This window comes from Melospiza melodia, chromosome 3 (assembly GCF_035770615.1).
Source record: "Melospiza melodia melodia isolate bMelMel2 chromosome 3, bMelMel2.pri, whole genome shotgun sequence".
Classification (NCBI taxonomy): Eukaryota; Metazoa; Chordata; class Aves; order Passeriformes; family Passerellidae; genus Melospiza; species Melospiza melodia.
The window spans coordinates 42,433,433-42,448,711 of record NC_086196.1 but is presented as its reverse complement, the minus strand read 5'-3'; the positions used below and the strand labels follow the sequence as shown (position 1 = coordinate 42,448,711).

Here is a 15,279-nt window from a genome sequence, read left to right as displayed (position 1 = left end):
AAGAGATGGGCTTGCCTTTAATTCTTTTAATATTTGATTCAGTTGTAAATTGACTTAGAGTATGCTTTATCATCAGTAAAGTCATTACATTTGTGAAACAGGATGTCCCTAAGCCAACAGAGCCTAAAAAGCAAAAAGACAGAAGAAAGCAGGGTGAGCAGGAACAAAGATATGCATGGAAGCTCATGGAATACTATACATCCATGCAAAAGCAGCAAGGAGAACCACAGACTCATGTAAATCTTTAGTAGATAGTGACTTTGAAAAACAAAATAATAGATCACAACTAGGTACTTACCTAAGAGTAAGAAAAGCAAACCAAAAAGCAGAATTCAATTCAAAGAGGAGCTAAGCTAATATTAGTAAATTAAAGAGAGCAGTACAGTAAAATGCTAATAAAATTATATGAGGTAATAGGTTACTTACATGCTGTAAGTGTTACAAAGTTATTAGATATTGTAGCCAAGAGGTAGTACAACTAACAATTGCTGATAGATATATAATGAGAAAAGGTATTAAATCTCCTAATGGAATCCAAGATTCTCCTCTTTCAAGTGTCATATTAAACTAAAATATAAAAGCAGTATTGAAAAATACCCCTTAGGTAGGGAAGCACTACTGTCTGGGTAAGTTAAATAGCTTTGTTGTCCTATCATTTCTGCAACCTGCCCCAATCTCCCTGTTCCTTGCAAGTGCTTTTAAATTCTCTCCTTCAAAGCTGAAAAGAGAAACCCAGCTAAAGATTTCTTTAAAGTATGGGGAAAATGGTGCTTCTCTGACTAAAGGACTTGTGCCCAGGGACAACAAAGCTGAATTCTGACATGCCAGCAGCTGTCAGGCTCCAAGGAATATGGAATAAAAGGCTCAGACCCAGATTTTAGGAAATCGCAAGAAAGCACAGTTACTGAGTCAAAAGCTTTCAGCTGAGGCTTTTGCTGCTTAACAAGTGCTCTGAAAAGGGCAGAGACTTCAGATCCTACAAAGCCTAAGCACATAGTTAAAACAAAAGGACAACAAACAGCCTAAAACTTATTTTTCTGCTTCTCTTAGGTCACCTAGGTTTCATTTGTGTCTAAAGCTGGCACACTGTCCATCACAAAGCTTCACACATTTAGCAGCAGAGCAAGGCCACTACAGGCAGTTGTGCTGATAGGAAAGCTTCACCACAACTGCTCACACAATCCAGGGGAAGGACTTTGCAATACTCGTGATAAATTCCAGTGAGTGGTTTGGCAGTATTGCTCTGTCCTTGCACAGCAGTCCTGCCAAACTTGCAGAAGCCCTCAGGATGGTGCTGGCCCTCCTTACACAGCCATGCAGGCTGAACACAAGCCAGCCCTGGTCCACAAGACACAGAGACGTGTCAGGGCAGACCTGTCCTGAAGCCAGCGAGCCTGTGACAGAGCCTGCTGCAGCTACCACAGGCCAAATGGGCACTTTAGAGCAGGCTCAAAGTGGGTGTATGCTCTGGAAACACTTGGCATCTGCTGAGTGTAAATCTGAGTGTTTGTAAAGCATTTGCTGTGTAAAATACCTGGTGACCAGGAGGTCTGGTTAAATTGCAGAAATTATTATACTATTTCCACATTAAAATGGTTATTTATGGGTAAGAACAGTCAGACCTTGCAAAGCAATGAGCTGACTTCATTTAAGAGACACAGGATTAGAATCGATTGCGCAGATGATCTCAAAGAGATTTTTAAAAAGGAAGTAAAAAAAAAAAGTATGCAACTTTAACAGAATGTGTAATGATGATTTATTTAACTTCTGAAGATTCCTGCAAAAATCAGAACAAACACAAAAGATCTGTGCAAAGAAACTTTAACTCTATTCCTTATAAAGTATAATGAACAAACTAAAGGATATTCTACAGATACCCAAAGAGTTTGATATTCTGCCCCACAGTTCTCCTGAAAGAGCTGCATACATCATCTTTCAAGCACATTCTATTAAAAAACAGCAGAAAAGCTACAGAGCCTCTCATTTCTTCCTTTTGAAGCTTCTGTATCTTCTTATTGAAATTATATGCCAATCTCCAAGGGAAGAATTATTTCTTTTCACAAAGGAGAGCAGGTAGGAGAGAAATTCAGGCAAAGAAGATGGTCAACTCCTCCTTCCCCCACAGAGACCCTTTCAATATATTCACTGTAAAATGCACACCAAGGGGTATGTAAACCCACTCCAATTAGCAAATGTTTGTGCATGTGCAGGAACTCAGTGTTACACTTCTGCCTTGGCTACAGCCTTTGCAATATGCTGGCAATGTCCCACCACTGCTATTGTTACCACAAAAAAAGACAAACAAACAAGAATCCTGGAAAATGAATCACTGAAATAGGCCAGAAGCTGTCAAATGTTCAAGCACAAAGACACAGAAAAAAAGCTGTTTACTTCAGTAAGTCAAAGACAAGCTGTTTGCCACTTACTTATGTCTGTGAATCACAGCATTAAAGGCAAGTCCATCAGCCCAGCTCGTGGTGAAGTTCAAAACATTGACCTGACTGTAAGGTCTGGTGGACTGGCGAACCCAGCTCAGCAGTATCTTCTCACTGTTGGTCTGCTGCAAATCTGACATGATGTTCTTCATTACATCCTTCACCTGCAAGACAGCAACAACTACACCTTACAGACATATGCCCCACTTTTTCTCCTTGCAAAACCAAACTATTGCACGAATCAAAGGGGCTTCCCCATGAAAAGCTATGAATCAAACTCCAATTCCTCACATGAAATTTGGGACTAGCAGTCTTCAGGCCATCTTTGCCCTCTACTGCTTACAAAAGCCAGTGATGCTTTGTGTAATAATGGCACATTACTCGTACATTATGATCCTCTCACTCTCCTTGGTGCTGTCTGTTCTAAGCATAGGGAATAACACTCCTCACTGCCTTGTGCTGTGGTTCCACCAGTAAACAAACTCCAAAAATACAGCTGTATAGGTTTTCTGCAAGAAGAGGATATCTGCTCATCCTGCAAAAATACTTTGTTGTTTGGGTGCTAGTTATACACATCTACCAAAGTCCCTACAAGTTAATTCAATGATCTTCCCAGAAACTTAGATAAACCAGGAACAATTCAACCTATAAGACTAACAAACTTACAAAGCAGCTGTAAGATGCAAGACAAACACAGCTACCTAAGCAGTAAAACACTACCTGCCTCAAGCCCTTGAGGGAGGAATAGAAATACAATGCTTCAGCCCGAAAAGCCTCTCTGCAATTCACACCAGCAGGAACTAAACTGAGCAGCTGAGCACAACTGGGCACATACGAGAACACAGATCATGGGAGGCAGCCAATAGACTTCAGGCAGAAACCAAATACTGGCCTGCCTTTATTTACCAGCCCAAAATAGAAGCAGTATTTTCTGCCACCAAAAGCCTGGGAAGGTTTGAGAAACTCACAGCAGAACAATGTACATGATTCCTGGAAAGGAAGAGATCTCACAGTAGCCTCTCACCTGCCAGTGCAAGATAATGCTCCACAGCAGCCCCAGCGTCAGCTTGTGATTCCCATCAACGATGTCAGTTCCTCCAATATTCACCAACTCCACCTGGAGAGGTTGAATCAACTCTCTAATAAACACTTATCACAGCTCCAAGAAACAACCCCACCCCACATCCTTGGCTGTCCAGCCAAGTATTACCAAGTGCTCTGAAATAAAAAGTAGTTGAAGAGAAAAGCAGAGTTGACAGAAAATTGTTCATCTGAACTTGTCATGACAACTGCTTAAATAAACTTAACATTAACTGCTTAAACTGCATGACAAAAGATGGCATCAAAGATGATTTTCCACAGGAAGAGTTTTATTCTCTCCTCTAAACATACAGGTGCATACTAGCAGTCAAAATTGAAAAACAGAAATTCAAGCATAAAGAACCTGAAAGGAAAATAAAAGTTAAATAAATGTGGTCCTCAGTTATTTTTATATTTTAATTTGATTTACAAATCAAAAAAGTTGATTTCCCTTACTTGGAACCATTCTGCTTAAAGGACGAGGTTCACAGGATTACTTGATCACCTACACCCTAGGTTTGTCCAATCCTTGCAATATATATTTAAACACTTTTATAAATTATTTCACAAGTTATGAATATTGCATAGCCCACAAACTCTCAAACAACAGAATGCAACTGCTTCTCAGTAGATGCCTTTTCCCTCTATCGTAACACACAACACAATTTTTAATGAAGCAAAGCAGTAGGCATAAATCAACTACCTGACCCTAACAACCTTCAGCTAACTAAGACCATCTGTTTACTTCCAGAAACCCAGATGCTGTCAGCTTCAGGAAGAAATAATTAATTATTGCAATTCAGTATTATTTCATTTATTGTCATAATAAAATAAACCAATTTCAAGCTGAAAAACTCATTATTTAGCCTTTAAAAAGTTAATCAATATTTACAGTACCTCAAAGAACAAAAAGAACCCACTGCCAGCTTTGTCTGCTTCCAAGAAATACAACACTAGTCCACCAACACAGAGGGGAAATTGCAGTATAATACAGCATGTTGTATCACTCTTCAATAAGCAGTTTATATAAATATGCCCATGCTTTCTTGTATTTGATGTATTTTATTTCCACAATGATCTTATTACGTTATTTTAGTGACCTGACATTCACAAATAGAAATTCCAAGTATAGGCAGCATACTTACCAGGAATTGTTCATCAAAAAAGGAAGAAAAACTAAAACCACTTTACTATAGCACTACTGTCTTCTAGGCATTAAAAACAAATATTAAGCTAAATAATTATTGCTTTTATTTTTCTTAAAGTACGATTTGATTTTGTTTGCTCTTCTGACCAGTCCCCAAAGCTGCAAATTAGAAAGACTGTACGTTTGACACAGATGACAGAAATCAATGAAAAGACCCTCCTGGAAATGGAGAGCAGGATAGAACCACAAAACCTGCCATCCCCTTACAGATTCCTGCACAAGTTATGCAGCACTATTTGAAATTATTTTTTTGTCCTGCTCTTTGCTTGAAGCAAAGTTTCAAGGCACATTTTTCTTAGGAGCTGCACACATCTCAACAAAGCACAGTTTTGTGATTAGTAGTTTAATAACATTATTAAGTTTGCATTTTAAGATCTCACAAAATTGCTGCACAGTGAAATTCTGCATCGTAAAAGAAACTATGAACAGTTTACCCATCTCAATAAGGTCTCATTTTAGATACAAAAAAACTTTACTCTCTGCATTCTGAACTCATTTACATACAAAAATAAACTAAATAATCTCTCAAAAAGCTGTGGAAAAACATGCTCACATTGTTCTGATGCAAGACTTGCAGTACTCGGTTGACGTTATTTAAGGCATGTACTCGGGTGGAACCTCGTTCTTTAGGCTGAAAATAAAAAGTTACAATCTGTTCAACATCAGAATTAATGGACATATCAAACAAGATTAGAGAAAAATATCTCCAGATTTTCACTTCTTTCTTTTAGTAGTAGTAAGAAAACCCAAACAAGATCATCCACAACAATTTCAGAATGAAAACTGGTCAGAACAATATTCCTTAACCAAAGGCACAGGACAGGCCTTGGATTCAAAATGTGTTTCAGCTCATCTTCCTTAAGTCCAAAATTTTTATTCCCAGCATCTACAGAATTATAAACCAGCAATGCAAAGGCAAAGGAAGAGTTCCTGGGGAAAATCTGAGTCTTTTGAACATTTGCCAGAGTACTTGAAATTTTCTGGCTCCCAAGAGAGAACAAGCAGCAATTTGTTTTTCTGGCACCAAAAGCCTGCTAAATCTTTGCATACTGGGAAGAAGTTATGCTTCCTGACTTTCCCTTCCTTTTAATATCAGGGGGAATAAAAAAAAAAAGAAAAACAAAAAAACCTCCACAACCAAAAAAGAAATCCCACCAATAAAAACAAACCTTCAACTCGACAATTCCTGCCACTCCATTTTCTTTTAATCGCCATAATTTAATTCTTGTGGCAGAAAGTGATCATACTGCAAGAGCATGGAGCTGAACTTGGACCACAGTAATCAACTTAGAAACAAAAAACTCATGTTGTTTTCATCACACTTCAAATCACACCACAAATATTAAAAGAAGTAGTAAAACACATATGCTTAAAAAATAAAGCTTGCAATGTGAAATTTTGTATGACTGAAGGTTCCTCATAAGGGCCATAAACAAATTTGAGACTTGGTATAGTGAAATCAAGAATTTAATCCCAAGTAATGGCACAGGTTTCACCACATTTTATGCATCTTTCTGAAGAGCCATTAATGTTAGCAGGGGAGAGTTTTCAGCCACATGCACTTTCCCATACACATTTTGAGCAGTTTTCAGTCTTTTCCTGCCTCTAGACAACACAATTTTTCAATGGAGATGCAGATTTTTACCTACTAGCGGTTGTCTTTTTACTTTCTTTTTGTTCTTTAAGGGATCTTTCACAGGCTTACTAGAAGCCCACAGGGATCCAGCTGAACACAGGTCAACCTGATCATCCAAAAACAGACCTTTAAAAGATCTCTCCTAAAAACATACATGATGTTCACTATGTGAACAACACCACTGATTTTACATGCTTTGCTAGACAGTATGTAAACCCTCAAGAGAGGGTCAGGGAGGTCAGCCTGACGCTGTATCTCATGAGTGGAGTTCATGGGAATTTCACTGGAACTGTAGAGAACAAGTACACATTACAAGCAAATTAAGGTTTTAAATAAATCAAAATTTAAAAAAAAATAACATGCCTCAGTTTGTGTTGTGCTTATTCATTGGTCTGGGTTTTTTTTAATAAATGGATATATGACTCAGATGTTTCTCTTACCAGAGGTTTCCCCGTCAGACCCTCCAAAAGGTCCAAAAGCTTCCTTCCATCTTTGAGATCTGTGAACATGTCTTTCACTGGGGCCTTCCCACTCTGCAGAAGAAAAAAAAGGAGTAATAAAAACAATGGTTAAGCAGAACGTCCCTAAAAAATATATGCTCTTTCCTTTGTATCTTTTTATCAATTCTTAATTGGCACTAAAAGTAGTGAATGAAAGCTAGGGGACTGCTACAATGATGAAGAAGGAATCCCTCTTCCCTTTTTAAGTGTTATTTTCTTTCCTCCCTATCACTGTGGTTCTGCGCATTAGCAGCGTTATAAGGAACCAAATCAGTGCATCCTGGCTTAGATTAGGGTGGATGCATGAACATGCAAAGATGGCAAAGAAAGAAAACTTGGCAAGTTTGAGGAATCATTTGAGAAGGAATGCTTGGTTTGGCTGCATCTAAAGGAAGAAGAAACAGAGGCACATCATAAAGCTATTGGAACAATTTCTGTCAGATTTAAAATAAAGGACAAAAATTACTTGGAATTGAGCCCTGTGTAAAGTGTCACTGTTCTACAAAGACCAGTAGATTAAAAGGTATGATATTTATTGAAACAAATTAATCACTTTCTCTACCATGGAAAAGAATCATAATGTGAAACCCAGAGGTATTCTAAATTATAAATTTCTAATTTTTACTTTCTTTGGGAGTGGAGGGACTCTGTACAAAAATCATGGCAGATGAGAGTAGAATCATGTTAACCTTTTCCATGCTTCCTTTTTATATTATCTCTTCTTAGATCATAAGAAATTTACTGTGGGACAATTCTACAGGGCAGGGGGAGAAGACACAGCCAGCCAGCAACTAAGTGCATTTCCTTTGTAATATTCACCTGCTGGCTGCCAAGAAATCAATTAAACTACTGCTTTCAGTGTCCCTTCCAAGTGCCAATTTGAGGAGAAGAAAAATATTTTCTAAGTACCACAAAAAGCTCCAATATTGTTTTTTTCCTGTCACCTTGACTTTTTAACATTGCTCTTCAGAAAGAAGGCTGTCAAAGACCCACCTTACATGACATAAATTAGCTGGCATAGATCTCTCCTGTCTTCACTTCTCTCCTCCTGCCCTACAGCTGCTGGTAATTGCCAAATACTGGCTAACAAATCAGAAAAAAAGAGAACTGAACAGTTCAATGAACCCTTTTGGTAAATGTCTGATTTTCCCCAAAATTCATATGGGTTTTTCTTAGGTGCCCCATTTAGTTAGATTTGATACTACAAAAACTACCAACACAAAAAAAAAGTCAGAGTTGAACAGCCACAAAGAAATACTTTAGTTTCCTGTACAAAAATATAACTGAATGTAACAATTTCAACCAGCTAAACAGTGGTAAGTATGATCTTTCTCTCAGAGCACATACTTTTCACAGATGATTCAGATGCTTCACAGCTGCATAGCAACTTAACTAAATTTTTAAAGCATGCTGGAGCCTACAACAGGACAACTGGCTGCTGAGACGAGGAGAGACCAGCGGCTGCTGTCTACCTGGACTTCAGCAAATCTTTTGACACTGTCTCATAGCATATCCACAAAGGCAAACTCAGGTGTGCGAACTGGACAGGTGAAAGGTGATTGAGAACTGGCTGAATAGCAGAGGGTCCCAGAGGGTCCCAATAATTGGCACAGGGTCTGTTTGGAGGCCTGTCACTTGTGATGTCCCCTAAGGTTCAATAGTGGGCCCAGTATTGTTTAACTTCTCCATCAATGACTTGGATGAAGGGACAGATGCCTCCTTAGCATAGTTCATAGATGACACAAAGCTGCAGGAGTGGCCAATACCCCACAGGGCTGTGCAGTCACTCAGAGGGACCTCAACAGGTCAGAGAGATGGGTAGAGGGGAACTGTGTGGAATTCAACAAAGGCAAGTGCAGGGTCCTGAACCTAGGGAGGAATAATCTCATGCACTGGTACAGGCTTGGGCTGATCTGCTGGGAAGCAGCTCTGTGGAGAAGGACCTGGGAGTCCTGGTGGACAACAAGCTGTCCACAAGCCAGCAGTGTGCCCATGAAGCTAAGGAGGCCAATGGTATCCTGGGGACATTGGGAAGAACACTGCCAGGAGGTCAAGGGAGGTGTCTCTCTACTCATCCCTAGGGAGGCCACATCTCATTAGGTGTGTGTGAGACTCACAAGTATTGTGTCCAGCTCTGGGCTCCTCAGTACCAGAGTGATGAGGAACTCCTGGAGTAGCTCCAGCAAAGGGCAACAAAGTGGATCAAGGGACTGGAGCATCTCTTTATAGTATAGGTGGCCTTTGAGTCCTAGTAAAATATTGTACATGAATATCTGTATATAGGCCTTGCCCCGGTAAGTCCCGGTTGTTCTTGATGGGCTGCAGCTGCAAGGTCCTTCCGTGGGCTGCAGCTATGGCTAGTGAAGATAACTGGGATAAAAGGGGCTGGGTTGGCCAGTCAGGGAGATCCTTGAAGGAGTCCTGACTAAGAAAGAACAGCATGCAGAAGAAGGAGTCCATGCTGTGAAGATCTGCAGCCGTAAGGAGGTATGGGACATTAGAAATATGATAACAACAGTATAGGACTGTAGAAATATAATAACAACATCTCTTGACGTGGAAAGTCTCAGGGAGCTGGGCTATTCAGCCTCGAGAAGAGACAACTGAGACATGATCAGTGTTTGTAGGTACCTGAAGGGAATGTCCCAAGAAGATGGAGCCAAGCTCATCCCAGTAGAGCAATAGGACAAGAGGTAACAGGCAGAAACTGACAGAAATTTCACCTGAACATAAGATACCTTCTTTGTGCAGGTGATCGCAAACAGAACAGATTACCCAGACAGGTTGTGGAATTTCCCTCACTGGAGATGTTCAAAAAAACATCTGGATGCAATCCTGAGTAACACACTCTAGGGCTCTCTGCTTGAGCATGGTGTAATACAGGAGGAGATCAGCCACAGAGCAATCAACCAGTAAAATTTAGTTTACATTTGGTGTGCATCACCACACTGAAGACAGTAAAAACAGGTTGCTAAGAGTACAAGGAAATTGTTCCTATGACCAGAAAAGCAAGCAGTAGGAGCTAACAGAGGTCTCTGGATGTAGTACTAATCAAAAACTCATTGTCAAGCAAAAAACTAAAAAAAAAAACCAAACATCTTAGTCATTGAAGTGTGGGCCTCTCCAGAGCAGGGTAGAGGGGAATAATCACTTCCACTGACCTGCTAGCCACACTTCTTTTTATGAAGCCCAGGGTATGGTTGGATTTCTGAGCTGAAGAACACCATTGCTGCCTCATGTTTAGTTTTTCATCCACCAGTTCCCCCAAGTCCTTCTCCACAGGGCTGCTACTAATCTATTAATCTCCCAGTCTGTACAGATACTGGGAAGGCCAGGATGCAGGTGCAGGCCAGGACCACATACTTGGACTCACCATACTTCACAGGATTCATATGGGCCCCACTTCTCTAGGCTGAAGTCGATCTGGGTCACCTCCATTCCTACTTGCACATCAACTGCACTTGCTGAGGGTGGTGTCATCTGCAAACTTCCTGAGGGCATACTCAAACCCACTGCATGTCATTGGTGATATTGAACCCTTCAGATCACATTATGGACACCTGAGGGACAGCACTTATTTCTGATCTCCATTTGGACATTGAGCAATTGACTGCAAATCTTTGGATGCAGCTGCCTAGGCAATTCCTCATTTATTTAACAGTCCATTCATCAAACCCCTATCTCTCCAATTTAGTGACAAATGACATTGTGGGAGACACTATCAAAGGCCCTACAGAAGGAAAGCCTTTATAATTATACAATTAATGATAATTATATATCATTAGAACAGCACACACATATATAACACCAAAACTGAGAATGCTATAGCCATATATCCTCAATCAATTTGTTGCTTTAGGTCCTGAAGTTAAAAAGGATTTGGAACTACTGGAAAAGCAGAACGACACCTCATCTAATACAGTGCAACAAGAGTATTGAGAGGATACAGCCTTCCTTCTTTGCTTCCATGCCCTCACTTCACATGCATGAAAATAAGCTGAATGACTTCCTGCTTTCAGTCCTTCATTTCAACAGGTCATGGTATGTTCCAGCCCTACACAATGCTCCCTGCTGTGATGGTGGAAATCATTTAATCTGCTTTCTCAGGAGAATGACTTTTTCATTTTGATGACTATCAGAGCACCATGTTTTGCTGTCAGTTCAAAGAGTCAACAGAAGAGTATTAAATTATTTCTGCATACTAAGCTACTCATTCCTGGTTTGTTCAAGTACCCACTATCCTCAAAAGAGACAATGCAATACACAAAGCCTCTGTATTTAGTGAAGTCTAGTAAATGCTCTCCGAGGGAAAGATGTTAGCTCACTGCATGTATTCTCCCACATGCAAGTTGACTCAAGTTTGCTAAGAAAGGGTTGCAACACCCACCCCACCAAGCCTATCACCACCTCCACAGAAGCATACCCACCAGGAAAGCTGGAACCCTGTTTCTTCAGCTCCCCACACCCACCTGAATCCCATGCACACACCGGGTGGCAGCTGCCACCCAGGCAGCCTCAGCTGTCCCATCAGGGCACAAAGCCAGCCCTAACAGTCAATTGATGTCCCAATGGAGCAGAGACTGCACAGGCACTGCATCCTGTTCTGCTCACACTGCCTCCTCCCAGTCATGCATTTTTCTCATACCTGAATGCACATTTCCATGCAGGATCTGCTATGTGAGTCATATAGTCTGCAGTCAGAAACATCACTGCTCTGTTCTCCAGTGCAGCTGGAAACTGGACTGCTTTCTTGGGATGCAGTTTGAGAGCAACCCACTGTGATTCAGGAAGTCTTCTATTTTCTTTATGCAAACAGAACAGCTACAGATGCCAGCTTCTGATGGCCACATGACTCAAAGTTTATTAAGCATAGAAGGGTGTAGGAAAATAATTTCTTTAAATGGCAGCCCTAAGTGATAGTCCCATACCTTTATTTCTCAAGAGATGACAAGGAAAAATTCTGGGGCAAAGCTGACCAAGCAGCCACGCATGCCCTCTTGTGCCAGGTACGAGCCAGCCCTGAGCCAGGCCAGGCTGCTGCCATCACACTCTTTGTGATAAAACCCACACAGAGCCCCATCACCTCACAAGCAATGCCCACCACTGAGCCTACTGGGGCAGGCTGCTGTGGCAGTGCAAGGGCAGTCTGGGAGCTGCACTACACGGCCCCTAAGGCTGGAACTGTACTTCTCCAGGGGCCATCACTGGAACCCTGGCTCTGACCCAGCAGTCTGACTACCATCAGGGCACCCGCTCCATGCAGACTGCACTGGGGTGAAGCAGGCAGCCCTGAGACCAGCTAGGGCAGGCTGGTGTGCTGCTGCAAAGAGCCTGGGCTCTGGGGGAGGACAGAAGGTAAGCCACAGGGCTCTGCAGCTTGCTTCCTTAACCATACCTACCCACATCCATACTGCTCACTCCTAACACCCAGAAAATAATCTGGCCTTCTGAAAAATGAAGTCTGTAGCTACAGATACACACATAAATAAATACACAATTTGCAGCATGCAAAAAGCACATGCATTTCTGTCTCTGAAGATTCTTGTCTGGCATACAGTACACTAAGGCAATCTAAATTTCTCTTTTTCAGAACTAACATTTTACTCACTTTCTAAATACTTAAAGACTACACAAGTACAAAGTAGTTCAGCCCTTGCCAGCATCCTGTAAGGAGAAGCAGTCCATCACTGAGCATAATGGATGGAGAAATTTAAGTATTTGTCTTTTAAGAAAGAGTGACAGTGACAAACCATACCGAGCCCTTCACAAGGGCAAATGGCTAGTCAAGGTTGTGTTGGTAAGTACTTAAAGAGCAGCTTACATTGTGCTAAGCACTGTACAAATACCAGGCAGCTAATGGGTCCTTTCTCAAAGACAAAATAGAGTCCAGTTTACACTACAAAGACAGCATAAAGGACAGGCAGGGACACACTTCGTACCAGAAGATCTGTGCCGGTTCGGGGTGTAAAGCATTCACATCCCACTCACTGAACACTTTTATCAGTTAACAGAAGGTAGTTTTTCTCAGCTTTGCTTATGTTTGCCACAAGAGCAGAAAAAACAAACCAAAAAAATCTTGGCAGAAATCTCTTTCCCTCAGCCTGTTCAGGAAGGCTTTGCCAGCAGCGCTGTACACACAGTTACTGTAACAGACTCAAGGACTTGATAAAACAGACAAAAGAACATAATTAACAGACTCAGAAAGAGGCAGTGTTGGTTTACCAGCGCTTTAAATTAGCACTGATAGCAGGAAAGGAGTTGATTCACCAACAGGCTGGTGTAAGGGAAAGAGGAAGAAGAAAAAAGAAAAGGGAAAGGGAGGCAGAGCAAGAGAAAGGAAAGTAAAAAAAAAAAAAAAAAGCTAGAGACTGTACATAAGCTGAGGGCTAGGCTTGCTTGTGTTCTCATGAACTTTGCATGGTGACATTTGTTATGCACCAGTAGGCACATACACAAGGATCAGAACCAGATCCAATCCATCACATTACATTTATTCCAACAAACATTTTCATGCCACCCTTTGTGTGAACACAAGTAAGGGAGACGAGACAAAGAACTTTTGCTAGTTATCCACAGCAGAAACAACTTTTTCTGTTGATTTACCTCATGAGGAAGCAGCAGTTTATTAATGATCTCTGAGCTGGAGAACAGATGCTACCATATGTACACAAGACCAGGCATCTCAGTTTTACACTTTCCAGCAAGACACTGGCACTATTTGGGAAGGAGATACCACACAGTGTTCTCCTCACACCAGCTGCCCTCATATGCCCCTCTGGCCATCTTTCAAGTCCCTCTACCTGGATCAGGTTTAAGAGGGTGACTCACACTTCCTTGTGTGCGTCTAGAATTACTCACAACGAAGGGTTACCGAGGCCAGCCAACATGACTGTGCAGAAATCATTCCTCCTCTTTGCCAGAAAGCATTCCCAGGAAGTGGAAGAAGGTATAAACAAAATCCAGATCAGATGTTTTGAAGTCATCCAATGCTGCTGAGAGTCGAAAGCCCAGCCATCAACACTTACAGTTTGTTCTACTAAAGCCACCACAGCTACAAGGCAGTGATCATTGTTGAGTATGTTCTATAGTAGAACATTATTAATTTTCCCTTTATTACCAATGAGGAACTGTATCAAACTGAGCCTAGTTAGAGAAAAAAACTGGAGTTGCAAATTCTTAGTAGGACAAAACCTCCTTTTTTCAAACACCAGCTATTTATCATTTTATGATGACTACTTAAGTTCTTTATTCTTCAACATGAAATTATATGGAAAGTCAATCATTAAAGAAGGTTAAATGTTTACCTAGTTGTTTAACTAGAAACATGAAATTCTCGTTTCAATTATCTGTAGCAGACAATTTACCTGTGCTTTAAATCAATAATTATTGAAGCTACATTATTAAACCTAACTTTTTCAATTAATGAATGCCAAAGACATTGGAGAATAAGAGATAAGCCGCCTCTATTTCACATCCTCCTCAGTGATACTGATTCAGACCTTGTAGCCACAACATTAAAACCAGGATGAAAGGTCCTCTCAGTTTCACAGTTAATGCACACTGGCTGTCACCAGGAAAGTAACACATTTCATAAAATCATACAAATGACCTTCATCACTAAGGGAATGCAGCAGACAAGTTCCAGCTGCTCAGAGCAGGGCTGGGAAAAGCCCTGGTTGCCATTTACATTATCTGCCACTTCAGGAACATAAGAAAGCAGTACACTGATTTTCCATCAGATTCTTTTATCTTCAAATGTCACTTTTATGAAGTTAAGAGTTGTTTTAATTAATTCTTTTTAATCAGTATATGACAATTTTTAACATCTTATATGCTCAATACATAGATCAAAGCAGTAGTAGAACTATAAAGACCCATTCCTTTGAGAAGGGGCAAGTATTGGAGAGGTTGGGCTCTTAAATGATAGCATGAACCATTCATAATGTTCAAGTACATTCCCAGGGAACTGATGGCAACCAGTTTAAACTCAGGAGCAAGAACTACACTTTTTCATGACCCAGACCAAGAAAGAAGCATGTCAAGTGCTGCTACATTATAAGGCCAGCACATGGGAACTCAATGTGGGAAACAAATCAGAAAGCAAAAAGGTCATTGCATAAAGTAAACAACTATGTCAACAAATAATCTCACCAGTTTCTAATTTAAGACCATAGACAATGTTTACAGAAGTATTTTTATGAAAATGTGGTACTTTTTTCCATTCTCCTTCCACTAACATGCAGGAGTTACAGCACATCATACACAAATATTAGCTGCACTGTGACAGATATATTTTCACTGGGTATACTCTACTCCATGCTGAATATTGCCAAGGAGTTGTGGCATCTCAACACAACACTAGTACCAAAACTATGATTTCAAATACCAAGTAAAGCAAATAAATAAAAAGTTATAATCATA

At 40.6% G+C, this 15,279-nt stretch overlaps 1 protein-coding gene across 4 annotated transcripts in view; it reads right to left on the bottom strand.

The window, feature by feature from the left end:
• The window catches only part of UTRN (utrophin), a 340,805-nt gene that overhangs the window by 262,301 nt on the left and 63,225 nt on the right, over positions 1–15,279 (bottom strand). For all 4 annotated transcript variants that reach the window (XM_063151512.1, XM_063151511.1, XM_063151513.1 and 1 more), the window contains exons 3-6: positions 6,799–6,891; positions 5,276–5,353; positions 3,460–3,552; positions 2,427–2,599 (exon numbers count right to left, since the gene is read on the bottom strand). In XM_063151512.1, the coding sequence (XP_063007582.1) occupies positions 2,427–2,599; positions 3,460–3,552; positions 5,276–5,353; positions 6,799–6,891 (437 nt within the window). The remainder of the gene's footprint in view (positions 1–2,426; positions 2,600–3,459; positions 3,553–5,275; positions 5,354–6,798; positions 6,892–15,279) is intronic.